Source organism: Ictalurus furcatus, chromosome 27 (genome assembly GCF_023375685.1).
Source record: "Ictalurus furcatus strain D&B chromosome 27, Billie_1.0, whole genome shotgun sequence".
In the NCBI taxonomy this organism is placed as follows: Eukaryota; Metazoa; Chordata; class Actinopteri; order Siluriformes; family Ictaluridae; genus Ictalurus; species Ictalurus furcatus.
In genome coordinates, this window is record NC_071281.1 from 13050240 (window position 1) to 13065472 (window position 15233).

Genomic DNA, 15233 nt, shown 5'->3' on the forward strand with positions numbered 1-15233 from the left:
CCATGTAAACCTTTGTGTGTTTAATCGGGTAGTAGGTGGGTTAGAGAAGTGCGCATGCGCTTAGAATGTCCGCCAGATGGCGCCACACGCTCACTTACATCTGGTCCAACTACCTGTTTGCTGTTAATGTGACTTTCCTTGTTATAACTACATGCATTTTCATGTTTCTGTGGTTTTAGTCTTTGATTTAGCACTATGCCGTAAACTTTAAGTCAAAGAGACATATATATTGCATAAGGTTTATTTTGAAGGCTAGTCTTTCCCCCTCCCTCTTGCTGCTTGGGAGATATGAACGTTTCTAAACATACAGTACATTGCTTCATTAGTATGTTTGACCTCTTGCATTGTAGATGCATATTCACACGCGCACACATCTACTGCAGACAAGGAGACGCTTTGCTGAGCTGTGCTTGAATTATTAATACATTTTTTGCGAGATCTCGGAGGGGGAAACACTCCTCATTCGGTTTCCATAGCACCGCCCCCAGGAGGCTCGCCTGGCCTTTCATATAATAAACAACCAGTGAGATTGAAAGCACAAATTTGTACTCCATGCTTTAAAAAAATGATTTTTTTTGTCGCAGTAATGCAGTTCCACCCCCCCCCCCCCAAAAAAAAGAAAAACAGCCGGGAATGTTTGAAAACGTACGGATTGCGAATGTTTCCCGTGATGTCTAACCCCTCCCAGTTAAAGTGGGCAGATTGGCGTGTATGGAGAAGGGTGGGTGGTGGGAAGGGGTTCTGTCTAGAGTGTAGCGCGCGCTCCGGTGCATAAGCGACGGGCAGCACGCGCCGTATCGCTGACCTTGGTGCTGAAATTGGTTTCCGTGCACCAGATAATACAAACCGGAAACTGTCTTTCCAGTCCTTTATTTGATCGCTCATTGTATTTGTTATCCGTGTAGATTTCCGTTGATTAGATTTTTTTTTCTTTTTCCACTAAACTTTTTTCCAACCCTAATCTTCTAAAAAGCAGTCGGGTTTGACGTGAACATCAAATGTATTGCCTCGCGCCGAGATGGCAGTGAAAACGCTCACGATGCGTAAGAAGAACGAGTTTCTCATTCCGAACAGAGAGAGCCACTCCACTTCTGATTTCTCCTGTCATATATAGCTAGGTGTTTTTCTTTTCTTTTTTTTTTTCTTTCTTCACTTTTCGTGTCTGAGGATCAGACGTCGTGCTTCTGTAGCTATCTGTGCGCCTTAATCACAGATCTGCTGGGTGTCTGTCCGGTATGTCCGACCAGCTCGTCCGTGACATGATACTTTAACACTAACGAAAAGAAAACGAGGGATTATCATATTTGGACATGGATACTCCGAAGGAGCCCGGTTCTGTGCCCAGGAAAGAGGCTTTCAAGCAACTAGCAGGGAAGACGCTGGGTCATTTGTACAAGTAAGCTGAAATATGTCCATGTTGTAAACTGTAATCATGTTCTTTTGATGTTCATTTTTGATGAAATCATTTTGCATTGCATATTCGTGAGCGGTATCCCCAAATATATGGTGAACAATTCTATAGGCATAGGAAATGACGGAGGATATTGTCACGACATTTTAGAAAACACATTTGTAACACAGTCACGCGGTTGTTTAAAGGTGTGTGTGTGTGTGTGTGCGTGCGTGCGTGCAATATGTAATACAGAGTGAAATGTTAAGCATGTGAAAGAGATTCACAGGTAAATTGTGTGAAAGAATAACTGATTGAATTGTAATCGTTGACGAGAGAATTCCCCTGGGTGTCACCTTTTCAGAGACCATTCAGAGGTCTTTAAATAATTCACACAAACGAAGAGAATCTGCTTTATTGTATGTACGTGTTCAAAATGGGAAAAACATTCGTGCATTTGTATTTACGCATAAATTCGTTTTTGATATATTTATAGCTATTGTTAAACTGTAATAGTTTTTTTTTAATTTTCTGATATAATTTTTTTCCGATTGTATAATGAAAAGTGCGTCGTTTTGCTATTTTTTAAAAATTATTATTACTGTTGTTTATTTATTTTTGTCCATATTACACAAGGATCAAATTCTATTATTTAATACTTCACATTATACTAGGACCTTGAACTAAACGTCGAACATACTCAGAGAACATATGACATTCCTGCAGGTCATTGATTTACTCTAAATAATGTATTAAATGTAGAGTGAAATGCAAAACAAATGAAAATAGCTTGTGTAATATGGACAGAGCATTAACGAAATTGGTTTGCAAAAATATTTTCTTTATTTGAGTGACTAATCTGCATGCATGGCATCAATGCCTATCCGCCTGCAACTGTTCTATATAATAAAAAAAATAGTGTACTGCAATACATTTGTTAACAATTATAGACATATTAAATACGGAAATATTTCTCTCTTTTTTTGTTGATGTTGATGAAACTTGTAAACGTGAAGCTTGTATGAATGCAAATAAGGCCGAAGGTGAGCGAAATGCTGCAATGCGGTATACAGGAGAGACAGATGAGGCCTTTGGCGCTCTGGCTGAACCCTCTGCGTTTCCTGATTTTGATTTTAGCCTTAATATGAATTATTTATACACTGTGTTTATTGCTAAAGAATATTTTAACACTCATGATCAAGTAGGCCTATAAATGTCATGGGGTGTTAAAACGGTGATTCTTGTAGCCTGTTTAAAATGCGAATAAAAATTCGATTAGAATAACTGATGTGTTGATAAGAGTTTAATTATAATTATACGTTGTCTGTATTAGACTAAACTAGCCCATGCACTGGTTAATTAAAACTAAACTAGCCCATGCACTGGTTACTTAAAATTGAGCTTTTACCCTCTCTGCACGTGTTTTTTTGTTTGTTTGTTTTTTTGTTTTTTACCAAGTTCATTCGTTAATTGCCCTTTTTGCCGGTGTAGAGTGTTGGAGAAGAGACAGAAAACTGGAGAAAATATTGAATTAACGGCAGATGGCCGACCGGCGCGGAGCAGTGAGAGGAAGGCGCCCTTATGTGACTGCACGTGCTTCGGACTCCCGCGCCGCTACATCATCGCTATCATGAGCGGCCTGGGCTTTTGCATCTCTTTCGGGATTCGGTGCAATTTGGGCGTGGCCATTGTGAGCATGGTGAACAACAGCACCATTCACCAGAACGGCAAAATCATCATCAAAGAGGTGCGTGCGCGTGCGTGGAATTTCTTCATAGGTGTTACGTCTACGTCATGTACGTGGTTCCCTCCTTCTTCCACACACACGCACGCACGCACGCACACTCTCTCTCACACACACTCTCACTCGCACACTCACACGTACATTTGTCTTACTATCTTTTGTGAGGAACTTCCGGCCTTCCACTGACTTAATTATTAACTCAGAAATTTGTGTTTAGATGAGTTTTTTTATTTATTTTATTCCCATTCCTATACTTGTCGGGACGTTTGCTAGTATTCTAATATTCTAATATTAGTCTTATATTCTAATAGTCTAAATGTCTTATTTATTTATTTATTTATTTATTTATTTATTTATTTATTTATTTATTGAACTGTCTGATTTTATAAGCTCGGCATTCCATCAATTCATCAGTGTAATTTATGGCGTAAGATGTGAATATGCAAACATTGTGAATTCAGATGATTTTTTGAAAGGATAAGCTATTAAATTATTATTACATTTTAAATCATAGCCTACGTACATGAACGAAAAAAAATTAAATACCTGCAAATTCTTAAACATAAGCCGGCACATTATTACATAATAGATATTTATTATATTTTATTTTCTTATCCAGTTTCAGATATAGCTCAGTGCTTTGTTTTTGTGAACACTGTTCCATTTCCTCTCTTTCTCAGAAAGCCAAGTTTAACTGGGACCCAGAGATAGTGGGAATGATCCACGGCTCATTTTTCTGGGGTTATATAGTGACCCAAATCCCAGGAGGGTACATATCATCGCGATTAGCAGCGAACAGGTAAATCTATTTATCTACACTATACTTCTTTATGCTATCGGTCCTCCGTTATTTGGCTATATTTAGTCATTTTCAAGCTGTCTTGTATTTTTTTTATACTAAAAAAGCCGTTTTGTACTAAATTATTATAATGATTTAAATGGTACTGCAAGTGTAATATAACTGTGTTTATCAGCATCAAGTATTTTGATTTCTATTAAATCTGAGTATTTAATGCATTTTTTAAAGTAAAATACTGAGAAAACAAGCACTAATTCTTCTTTGCTAATTTATTGATAAAAAGGAAAAAATAATGTGAATAATAACGAAAAATATCACGGGCATATCTCACAGTAATTTTTTAAAAATCAGGCCATTAATTGTAGCGGGGACATTGCCCTTGGCTTGGTGACAGAACACACAAGGGGAAGTGGGCTTTGGCTTTCTCCACCTGTTAATGAGATCCCGGGGGACACCGTGTCTAATCCGTTCAGTGAGGCGGGGGGGCATGGAGACGCTGCCACAGGGCTTACCCATGCCCCTTCATATTACATATGCAATACTAGGATGGAGGTTACTTTATAGTCCTTTCTCTCTGAGCGTGTGACATTAACACTGAGCAGTAACAAAGCTGGGACGTTTAGGCGTTTGGGCTTGCTGAGGGGAAAAAACTGGCACAGATGAACTTCTTGAACCTTGTGTTTATATCCATTTCTATCTATAGGTTAATAAACGTTTTCGGCACATTTCTAAAGGTTTTGCAACTCAGTGTAATTGAATTTAGGATTTTGTCCTGAAGGGTCAGTCTAGCAAGAAGTAAATCTTTGCAATGGGTTCTGTTTTTCTATTTTTCTAAAAGAGACATACTGATTTTCATGGAATTAAATAAAAATATACTATATACAATATACTAAAAATACAGCAATAATAAAATAATATAGGCCTGCTCCTTTTGACAATCTTCCTTTTGACGTGTGCATATAAAAATAAGAATATGCAAAAAAAAAAAAAAAAAGGTTCGATCAGATGCCAACCTTTAGACTGTGAAGAGATGTGCTATTTCCTAATATATAGCCTATAAATATAAATGTGAATATAGGTTGCATGTATTACTCGTTGTGTTTTATCATAGGCACATAATAAATTGTAATTTAAATCCTACTCTGTTTTTGTTGTTGTTGTCTTTTTGCAAATGTTTTCCTGCAATTTTGTAACCAGTAGTGTAAAGGTGATGTGTTTCTGTTTGTCAGAGTGTTCGGGGCGGCCATCGTTCTCACCTCCACCCTCAACATGTTCATACCGTCAGCTGCGCGCGTGCACTACGGCTGCGTCATATTCGTCAGGATATTACAGGGGCTCGTGGAGGTGAGCAGGTCACGTGTGCTACTGAATTGACTTCTGCACTACTGGAGGAAATTAACGAAAAATAAAAAAGATTTTAAAAATCCCGGCGTCAGGAAGAAAAATGTTTTTTGAAAAAAAAAGTTATAAATAAATCACTGGGCTGAGTGACATTAACTGCTTTTAGTCCCTAGAAACTCTGACAATTTGCTGTTTCCCTGACAGTGCACACATGGAAAATGCCTTTGTCATCCATTACCATTGGGAACGCCAAAGAGCTTTCAATGTAAAAATATCCGGTGATTGACCTGGACTACTTGGATAATGATATAAAATTCATACGCTCTTAAAACCACAATTAAACACAATAATAATACCTTTTTAAAAAATCTGGAATACTTGAAAATTTGCCAGGAATTGGATGCAGTGTAAACCCTTTTTGATTGGTCATGCCTCCATTCACTGAAGATATAAAATTACAGCACCTTCTTCTTTTATTGATGTTCAGTTCCGTAGTGACAAACCACTCCAAGTGTATAATTCTTCAGGGATAAAGAAAAAAATCTTCCAGGCTACAGCCCCAAAGGCCCAGGCCAGGTTACGCCCCTGTGCATGAACATACCACAGAGTGAGGAAAATGCTGAGAGAGTAAGGAAGTCACCAAAGATCACAGTTTCAGAATGTATCACCTTTATTCATACAATGTTTGGAATTCAACAGCGGATGCCCTCTCTGAGAGCAGCCTGCAACCTTCACCAATTTCCACTAGTACTACAATTAAATTGCGTGTTGTGGACAAATGCGACCAAAATCAAATTTTTAGCCTTTTCACATCATTGGCTACTGTACCTACTGTAAAAGTGGTGGGTGTTGTTGGTGGTGGGTGTTTTGCTGCTGGTGGTTCAGGGGCTCTTGATGATAGATGACATCATGAATTGTGAAAAGTACCAGGATATTTCAGCCCAAATCCTGGGTGCCTCTGCCAGGCCTTAGATGAAACAACTCCAAACATACATCCAAACCCACACCAACATGTTTGCTGTAAAATCAAAATCAAAGTTAGCAGCATATTGCTGTCTGGATCAGGACCTTACTAGAATGTGAACCATACTGAAAATTCTGGGGTCCAGATTAAGAACAGATTGAGGACAAATGCAAGCCTAAAATGACCAAAGATTCTGCAGAAGCGTGGTCCAATATCCTACTTTGCTAAAGGTTACAGAACTCAGTGTTTTAATTCTCTCCAGGAAAAGCATCCGGAATATTAATTGTGCCGGTTCTGGTCATTTTGGAACCAATATTTTACAATGAAAAATTGTAAAATGAAATGATCAGTCAGTGCATGTGTTATTTATTTACATAATCTTTGATAGCTTTCATGAGGGATGCCAATAATTCTGGAGTTGACTCCTACTGTATATCAGTATATTGCTACTTATAATTATGATACAACGCCTTTGGTAGAACACATTTGTGGGTGATTTTGGGAATTCTCACAGGTGATGAATAAGAAAACATGATAGCAATCAGTCAAAGTCTGAGGAAATCTCTCAGCAACAAGTATTGACCTTAGAGCTTGTCTGATTGCAGTGTATTCATACCTTGCTGACTTCATTTGATTATATCTGATCTATTGGAGTTGTAAAGCACATTAACATGGTAACACTACTACTAACATTAGGATTGGAAGGTAATAATAATAAAGAACTGACACAATGATACTGAATTTTTCACTATAGCTGGTTCAAGTGTAAAATGTGATATGGTTTATGTTCTGTTAGTTAAGGGCTTCAAATCAGTCTATTTTATTCAATCTCATGGTGTGATGTGAGCTAGATTTGTTTGTAAGATTTAATTTTAACATTAAAGCGATGCATACCTTTAAATCTTTATACGTATGATTAGTATAATATGATTGTGTGACAGGGAGTGACATACCCAGCATGCCATGGGATTTGGAGTAAATGGGCCCCGCCTCTGGAGAGGAGTCGCTTGGCTACCACCTCCTTTTGTGGTAAGCACAGACAACTTCATATGAGCAATTACAAATGTGCTATTTTTGCTTGTTTTTGATTAATTTGATTAAAATAGTTGGATATTCCAATAGTCAGTGTTCATCATAGTCCACCTTACAATGGGTTCTTAGAGTCTCTGTTTCTTGTCCGTCATTCACTTAAAAGTGGAAATATTTTTTTGTCTTAAGAGAGCTTCCATCTCTTTGCTATCAATTTCTATGATTAATCTCTGCTGACAATTTATAACTTGTGTAGTCTTATGCACTACACTCTTATCCAAGAATTCCATCTAGCACCCATCTTCAGTTTGTCCCTCTGGGGGAACGTGTTTTTTTGCAGATGCTTATAATAGAGCTAGAACCTTGAACCAGAATGCAATAGCACTGACATATTTTCATATCAAGTGTTACCATATATTCAGTCATTAATTGGTGGTGCAGTGCATAGCGTTGCTGCCTGACAGTTCCAGGGTCCTTGGTTGGATCCTAAAATCAGGTTACTGTCTGTGTGTAGTTTTGCATGTTCTCCATGTGTACATGAGGGTTTCCTCTGGGTTCGCTCGTTTCCTCCCACCTCGCATAAACATGCTAATAGGTGGAACTGCTAAGATAAAATTACTCTTAGGTGTGAGTGCATGTTAGTGCATGATGCCCTGCAATAGACCGGCACACAAACTAGGTGTAGTCCCATCTCGCTACCAGTGTTCCTGGCATACGCTACAAATCCACCGTAAGCCTGACCAGGATACTGAAGATGAATGAATCAGTGAATGAATAAGTCATTTGTTGCCATTTTATTGGATCATTTTGTAATTGTTCACATTCTGTGCAAAACAGTACATGGCTATCATGCAGAATAATGCTTCCTTTGTTCACACTTGGTTCAAGTATCCACATCCTTAAAACCCCAGCTGAATATATTCATATTCATATTATTATAAAATATTCAGTTATTCATCATCAGGCATATTATTCAGTAACTACTTTGAAACTAATAGGAAAGCCATGTATTTATGAAAGGTAGGAAAGCAAGTCTGTACATGTGGGCCATTTCCTAGCTTCACTTCTGTAACTATTCCATGTGTGAACTGATGCTCCCTTTCTGATCATGTTCCCATGTTCCATCCACAAATGTAATTTCCCTGTGGAGAAGCTGAGTGTGAACTGATACCTTGTCATTGTATATAATTGTCTATTTTAATCCCCTCCATGTTTGAACTTTCTAATGAAAGTTTTCTTTCATTTTTTCCCCTCTCTCTCTTTATGTAGGATCCTACGCTGGTGCAGTCATAGCCATGCCTCTAGCTGGGATCCTGGTGCAGTACACTGGCTGGTCCTCTGTCTTCTATGTCTATGGTAAGTTTAGTGATCTCACAAAAGACATATTACATTGTATGTACATATATGTGTGCACTATATATTTATACATACATAGATTTGACCTAAATGGACCATTGTGACTGTCTATGTACATTTAGAGTGTTGCTGAGCTGTAACCATAGTATGGATTATTATTTGACACTGTATTGATTTTTCCTCTGATGTTTCCATGGGTCTGTCCTCATGCTGACACTCCATGTGCCAGTCATAGAGATGCACTCAACCTTTCAGAAAGCATCACAATAATGATAAAATAAAGCACTTAAATTGATTCTCTCTTTCATTTTCCTCCTGTCTTTTGTTTCAGGGAGTTTTGGCCTCGTGTGGTACATGTTCTGGATCTTGGTGTCCTATGAGAGTCCTGCCGAGCATCCTACAATCACAGACGAGGAGCGCTGTTACATCGAGGAAAGCATTGGAGAAAGTGCCCAGCTGCTGGGCCCTGCTGAGGTGATGGACATTATGATTGATGATGAGTACAGTATGGCACTCTCTTTGAAATGCTAAAAATAATGCAACATTGTCAATTTGTTCCTCAAAAGCACAACTGATTTATGAATCCTGTTTAAGAAAGCAGGTTTTCTACCAGAAAGAAAGAAAGCCTGGTGCTTTTTTTACTTTAAAAGGAATTGATACCATGGCAAAAAGGGTGTGATTGACGTAGAGCCAAAGTGATTTTAGCTTTAAAAAGTTCAGAGCTTTCCTCAAATCATTCTCTTTGAAGAAGAAATCCTTCAGCCATTACTTATTTTGATGTGTACTCCCCTGCATCTTCTCTGTCTTTTACATCTCTCGTGTGCAAGCCTGTTAACTTATTACAGTAATGAGAAATTGTTCCTCAAGCTTACAGTAAACCTTAACCTTAATTAAGACTTAGTTGCCACTTGATTTAAAGTTAAAATCATTATTTAATCGATATATAGTTGTAGGTTATGACTTAGACTGGTTTGGTGGTACACAATCATGCAATATAAACTGAGGACGCAGTCTCTTCTCTTAGCCAAAGTATGTATCAAATGAGCTTTAAAATTTTGTTGATTTTCGAGCAGGAAAGGAAGAGTCAAGCTGTAAATGTTTGTATTGTTGCCATTTACAGCTCGACTCTTCCTTAATGTCACCTTCTCCCACAGAGCAGGAGGTTGAGAGACAAACAAATATTGACTAGACTTTAGCAAAGGTCTCTTATAAACTGTTTTTAGCAGTGAGTGTAGGATGCATGGTTTTAAAAGACTTCTCACACAAATATCAATATTATTTTGAGAGGCAGAAATAGGCCTGTGTTTAATCAATCTTTCATCACTGTATGAAATTTCTACCCTCAGAAATTCAAGACGCCCTGGAGGAAATTCTTCACCTCAATGCCTGTCTATGCAATTATCGTGGCCAACTTCTGCAGAAGCTGGACCTTCTACCTGCTGCTCATCAGCCAGCCAGCATACTTCGAGGAAGTGTTTGGCTTTGAGATCAGTAAGGTAAGAGTACACTCAACTGCTGTAGTTGCTCACATTTTGTGTGTATTTACGATGAAGAACCTCCAACTGGATCCTTTTATGCCTGTGTGTTTGTAGTCAAAATTACTTAACAAAGCTGTGACCTTCAACATTCCGAAAGGTGTTAGCTGGTTTAATGAATTATTCATTAGTGTTTTGTCACCAGAGCCAGCATTTGCATCTCATTTATTTATTTTCTCCTCATCTCCAAAAGACAAAAAACATCTAAAGCGTGAACAGGAATTAATGTCATTACACTGATTTCTTGTTGATATGCTGGTGATGATTGCATTGCAGATTACAACATTGGTTTTGAATTGTGATACTTAATTGGTGTTTTAATTTAATTTGATTGGTTATCCAAAGAAGAACATTTTAAAGAAGGATTTTAAATAGTTTTTCCACGATTAATGTTTGTTACAGACACTTGCGCTGATTGACTCAAACCATATGTTCTGTTCAAGTCAAATGGACAAACCGTTTAACAAAAGGGACCAACTTGATGACCTTTAGGCTGTCTATTATATATATATATATATATATATATATATATATATATATATATATATATATATATATACATAAACACTTTTAAAATTAGATTTATATTACAGTGAGTATGTACAGATCGTTTGGATCTGAATTAGGTGAAGTAAAAGTGTTAAAAATGCATAGAATATTGCAAATCTGAGACATGAACAGTGATTTTAGTTATAGTCAATCCCAAGCATGTAAATGTATGTTGGCTGCCTATTTCTAGTAATTTTGCTTATATTGATAAGATGTGATACGAAGATGGGATACATAGGTAAAAATACATTTTATAATTATATTTCAATAATATCTAGATGATCTGGTTCGTCCAATAGGAATGAGACTTCCCTTACTAAGTTTAACAAGACACAACTGTTTTGTTTTTTAGGTTGGCATGCTGTCAGCCCTTCCTCACCTTGTGATGACCATCATCGTGCCCATTGGAGGGCAGATAGCGGATTACCTGCGCAGTAAGAACCTCATGTCTACCACCAATGTCCGAAAGATCATGAATTGTGGAGGTGTGTATTATCACTACACTGTATACTATATTTGTATGGAAATGACCATGTATGCTATTCGAGCTGCCCTTTGTGCTATTATTAAAGCTGATTTTCGGAAGAAATTGTCATCAAATTAATGCAAAAATAGTCCAGTCTTTGGTTCATATGTTCATTATCCATTATCCAAAATGTTAAACAAACTATTCTTTTTAATTGATAAAAAAAAAACAAATAGTCTAAAATGGACAAATTAGTCAGAATGCAAAAAGAACAAAAAACAAATTCAACAATTATGCAGAGAACTTAGGAGGCTGAATCACTTTTTTCTATATAAAAATAATAAATATTTACTTATTGTAAATAAAAACATACCACCATATGTAGATCTTAAAACCATCCACTAATGAAAAAAAAAAAAAGATTTCCACATTACTGATTGAAATTAATTTTTGCTTGGCAAAACCACAGGGGTCTGTACCACAGAATTATTGATATATTATAACTGGTATAATATAATGATATAAACAGTTCATTGTCATGTTTATGCTTAATGGCTAAAAGTGTTGACCAAACTCTTTCTTTTGTTTCTAGGCTTTGGTATGGAGGCTACTCTGTTGCTAATAGTAGGATACTCTAAGAGTAAAGGCATGGCCATCTCATTCCTAGTGCTAGCTGTGGGCTTCAGTGGGTTTGCTATATCAGGTGAGTCAACTTTGTGGTTATTTAGGGCAACATACTAGAATAGACAACATCCAGTATACAGAAATGTTACTCATAATTCACCAAAATGATTATAAAATATGAAATTACAGTGATTTTGAATAAGACTTTGGTTGACATAAAAAGGAAGCCTGTAGAAAGATGTTAAATTTTAACACAACAGTGCACTTCACAATTTCTGTGTTGTATTCTATAGACAGAACTTACCACATTGTTTGTTTCATAAACTGTCATTCACTGTATACCAAAACAGCAGGTGTAATTTGTTTACTCAAGATGCTCCTCACAGTAATTTTGGTTTACTGCAAAACAAATAAACAAACAAATAAAAAAGAAAAAAAGACAATGTTCACCATAACTAGGGCTTCATTTCAGTGCAGTGTGCTCTCAGTTTTCTTGGTCTGTTTTCTGCAGCTGGAGACGAGAGTGCATTTCTACTGCGCCCGTTAAATAATTCATCCTCGCTCTCCCCCGAGAGCTGCCTTACTGCCTGCACAGGCAGACACAACCCACTGAGCGGGAGGTGGGGGAGCTCCGCTGCTCCACAAGATGGCTGCACGATCTATTTTTAGTCTGATTTTCTAGCAGAATGTCAGAGATACTGAAAAATCCACACCCTAGAGTGGATGAGAAAAGAAATGCAGTATATTGATGCAGTATGCGGATTCTGTTACTTCTACGTGGTGAATTGAGGATAGAACTTCACTGATTATATAAATGACGTTAATAACTTGGCTTAACCTTTCAGTCCTTCTCCAATTAGTTCTTTGTGATGCCTTAAATGAATCATTCCCTGTGGTAGAAAATTAAATGAACTGGGGAGAGTGACCCAGCAATGTCCCTTGGTGTATGCCAAAAATCTCCTTTGCAGAGAAAAAACCCATATAAATCAATTAGTCAGCTTACTAGATGCTGTATTATTGTAATAGTCCCAATAAATCTAATATCTACTTATATTATGAACACAAATGTGCTGCTGTATTAACTCTAGACGTCTCTCATTGGTCACAATTTGCTGTCATGCTTGTTTCATACTGATAACATGCTGTTCGCACTGCCATTTCTTGAGGCTGAAACTACAGCACTATGCTGACACTTAACCTGTTACATAACCCCCAGTGTACATCCATGGTGTATAATTTACATGAGTGGAATTGAAAAATATTGAATGGAGTTGAAAAAAATCTAATGCTTTTCAAGGACTTTATGTTAATCATTAAAAAAACAAAAAACAAATTAGTACTTCCCATAAATCAAGTCCTGATCATTCATAATTTCTTCTGGTTGTTTTACCATCTCTTTAGGCTTCAATGTCAATCACTTAGACATTGCTCCACGTTATGCCAGTATTCTAATGGGCATCTCAAATGGAGTGGGGACCCTGTCAGGCATGGTGTGCCCTCTGATTGTCGGTGCTATGACCAAAAATAAGGTAGGAACTCCCTAAAAGAATATATGATGACAAAATATGTGATATTTGCTCTGTGATCATTATTGCTTCTTTCTTTCTTTCTTTCTTTTTTGTTTGCAAATATTTGATATCCTTTATTTGTGACAATGATGGCACGGCTGTGTCTTTGAACAGTGTGCCTTGTGACAGTACTGCATGTTATCATAAAAATCTGCTGAATCTAAGATGAAGCTGTAGACTTATAATACGTTTTACTTTATTGATTAAAGGAAAACTTCACCCTGAAATGTTTTAAATATGTTTATATTGAAATATTTGTGATTATGTTTAGAAATTCTGGTTGTTGGCTGATGCTATGTTTTTGTCATTCTTGTGAGAAGTTAGTGGTTGTGTGCTGTGCTAATGTGTGTTAGGGGAGGGGGGTCTGGGCATTGTTATTACTAGTGCAGTTACAATCCTGTTCAATAGGAGAAAAAATCTAAATTAAACATCTCAAGCTTAAGTGATAACAGTCAGGTTTTGCTGTTAGCTCCTATAAATAAAAAAACGCAAGAGCATCTTTCCTCCAGTTACCATTTTAAGCATTGGTCAATGTCATATTAATGAAAAATCCAATATAGAAGTAGTGGAGAAGGCAAATGTTGGAAAGAAACTTCCAGAATTCAATTAAACTATACAGCACTGTAGTTACTGCAGCTACATGCTCAACTAGTCTATGAGATGACAAGCACAGTGGTGTTGATGGTGGTATTAAGATAAGATAATACTTTATTAATCCCCAGATGGAGAATTTGGAATGAATTTTAAAGCTTTGGAAGCTGATCTGTTTGGGCAGAGTGTACAGATGAGCAGGTGAAAGAGCTGAACAGACTAAAGGACTAAAGCAAAGTTGCATCCCTCTTTTAAGGTAGAGATAAAGCTCAGTCCCACTGGTGCCACGATCAGCAGGTAGTCAAATGGAATTGTGAAAAGTGTGAAGTAGATGAACATGATGATGAAAGACGTTTTTGATAAACATTTCAACTCAGAATTTGATTACAAAATAAATCTTGGACACCATCGAAGATCACATTTTAATTATAAAAATTAACATTCCAAATTGTTTAGCGTTTTTTCCTTAAGATGACAAAAGCTTAAGATGGCAATAAAACATTTCTGTGTATACAAAGACCCAGCAGTGTCTGTCAGATCAGTGATTTGAACTCCTTCCAGGCACTTGTACATAATTCATAACTTCTCTACTATTATTGATTAAAATTGATACACCCCATTTCAAATAAATAGTAAAATAAGTATCATCTCACCTTTTCAGACCAGAGAAGAGTGGCAGTATGTGTTCCTCATTGCCTCAATGGTACATTACGGTGGTGTGATCTTCTACGGCCTCTTCGCATCGGGTGAGAAACAGCCATGGGCTGATCCAGAGCAGACCAGTGAAGAGAAATGTGGCTTCATCGATGAGGACGAGCTGGCTGAGGAAACTGGAGACATCACACAAAACTACGGAGCTCTGGGTGCCCCTGCCAAGACATACGGAGCCACCTCACAGATGAACGGAGGATGGCCTGAAGGATGGGAGAAAAGAGAAGAATATGTACAAGAGGGAGCAGAAGAGGGAGGGTACGGCTACAGGCAGGGCAGAGAGTACTCCTAGACAATACACACACAGCCACACCGACAAAGCACATAAATACAATCACATGCACACATCCACATGGTAGACGTATTTTGTAGTGATTGTGAGTTCTAAAAAAAAAGTGCAAAATTAATTATAAAGATGTAAAATAATACACATTGTTGTATGTTTGCACAAAGGAAAATAATCAAATCTAAAATCATTCAAGTTGTTAAAATAGATAAAAATATATAAATATATATAAATATAAAACACAGAAATTTTAGAAAGATGTACTACATATCAAATTGGC

At 37.2% G+C, this 15233-nt stretch overlaps 1 protein-coding gene across 1 annotated transcript; it reads left to right on the plus strand.

The window, feature by feature from the left end:
- The first annotated feature begins 64 nt into the window (after positions 1–64).
- On the plus strand, positions 65–14959 carry slc17a6b (solute carrier family 17 member 6b). The gene is made up of 12 exons (XM_053616810.1): positions 65–1396; positions 2882–3137; positions 3815–3933; positions 5163–5277; positions 7180–7267; positions 8537–8623; positions 8955–9097; positions 9970–10119; positions 11060–11192; positions 11766–11876; positions 13199–13326; positions 14618–14959. Exons 1-12 carry the CDS (start codon positions 1311–1313, stop codon positions 14957–14959), a joined length of 1758 nt encoding a protein of 585 aa, XP_053472785.1. The 5' UTR covers positions 65–1310.
- Positions 14960–15233: the final 274 nt, after the last annotated feature.

What these genes read in the sequence shown, in the direction of transcription:
- slc17a6b (XM_053616810.1), top strand. Translation starts at nt 1,311, where the DNA reads ATGGATACTCCGAAGGAGCCCGGTTCTGTGCCCAGGAAAGAGGCTTTC. An exon ending in TTGGCTTTGAGATCAGTAAG is followed by an intron (nt 10,120 to 11,059) that starts GTAAGAGTACAC and finishes TTTGTTTTTTAG; the next exon opens with GTTGGCATGCTGTCAGCCCT. An exon ending in AAAGATCATGAATTGTGGAG is followed by an intron (nt 11,193 to 11,765) that starts GTGTGTATTATC and finishes TTTTGTTTCTAG; the next exon opens with GCTTTGGTATGGAGGCTACT.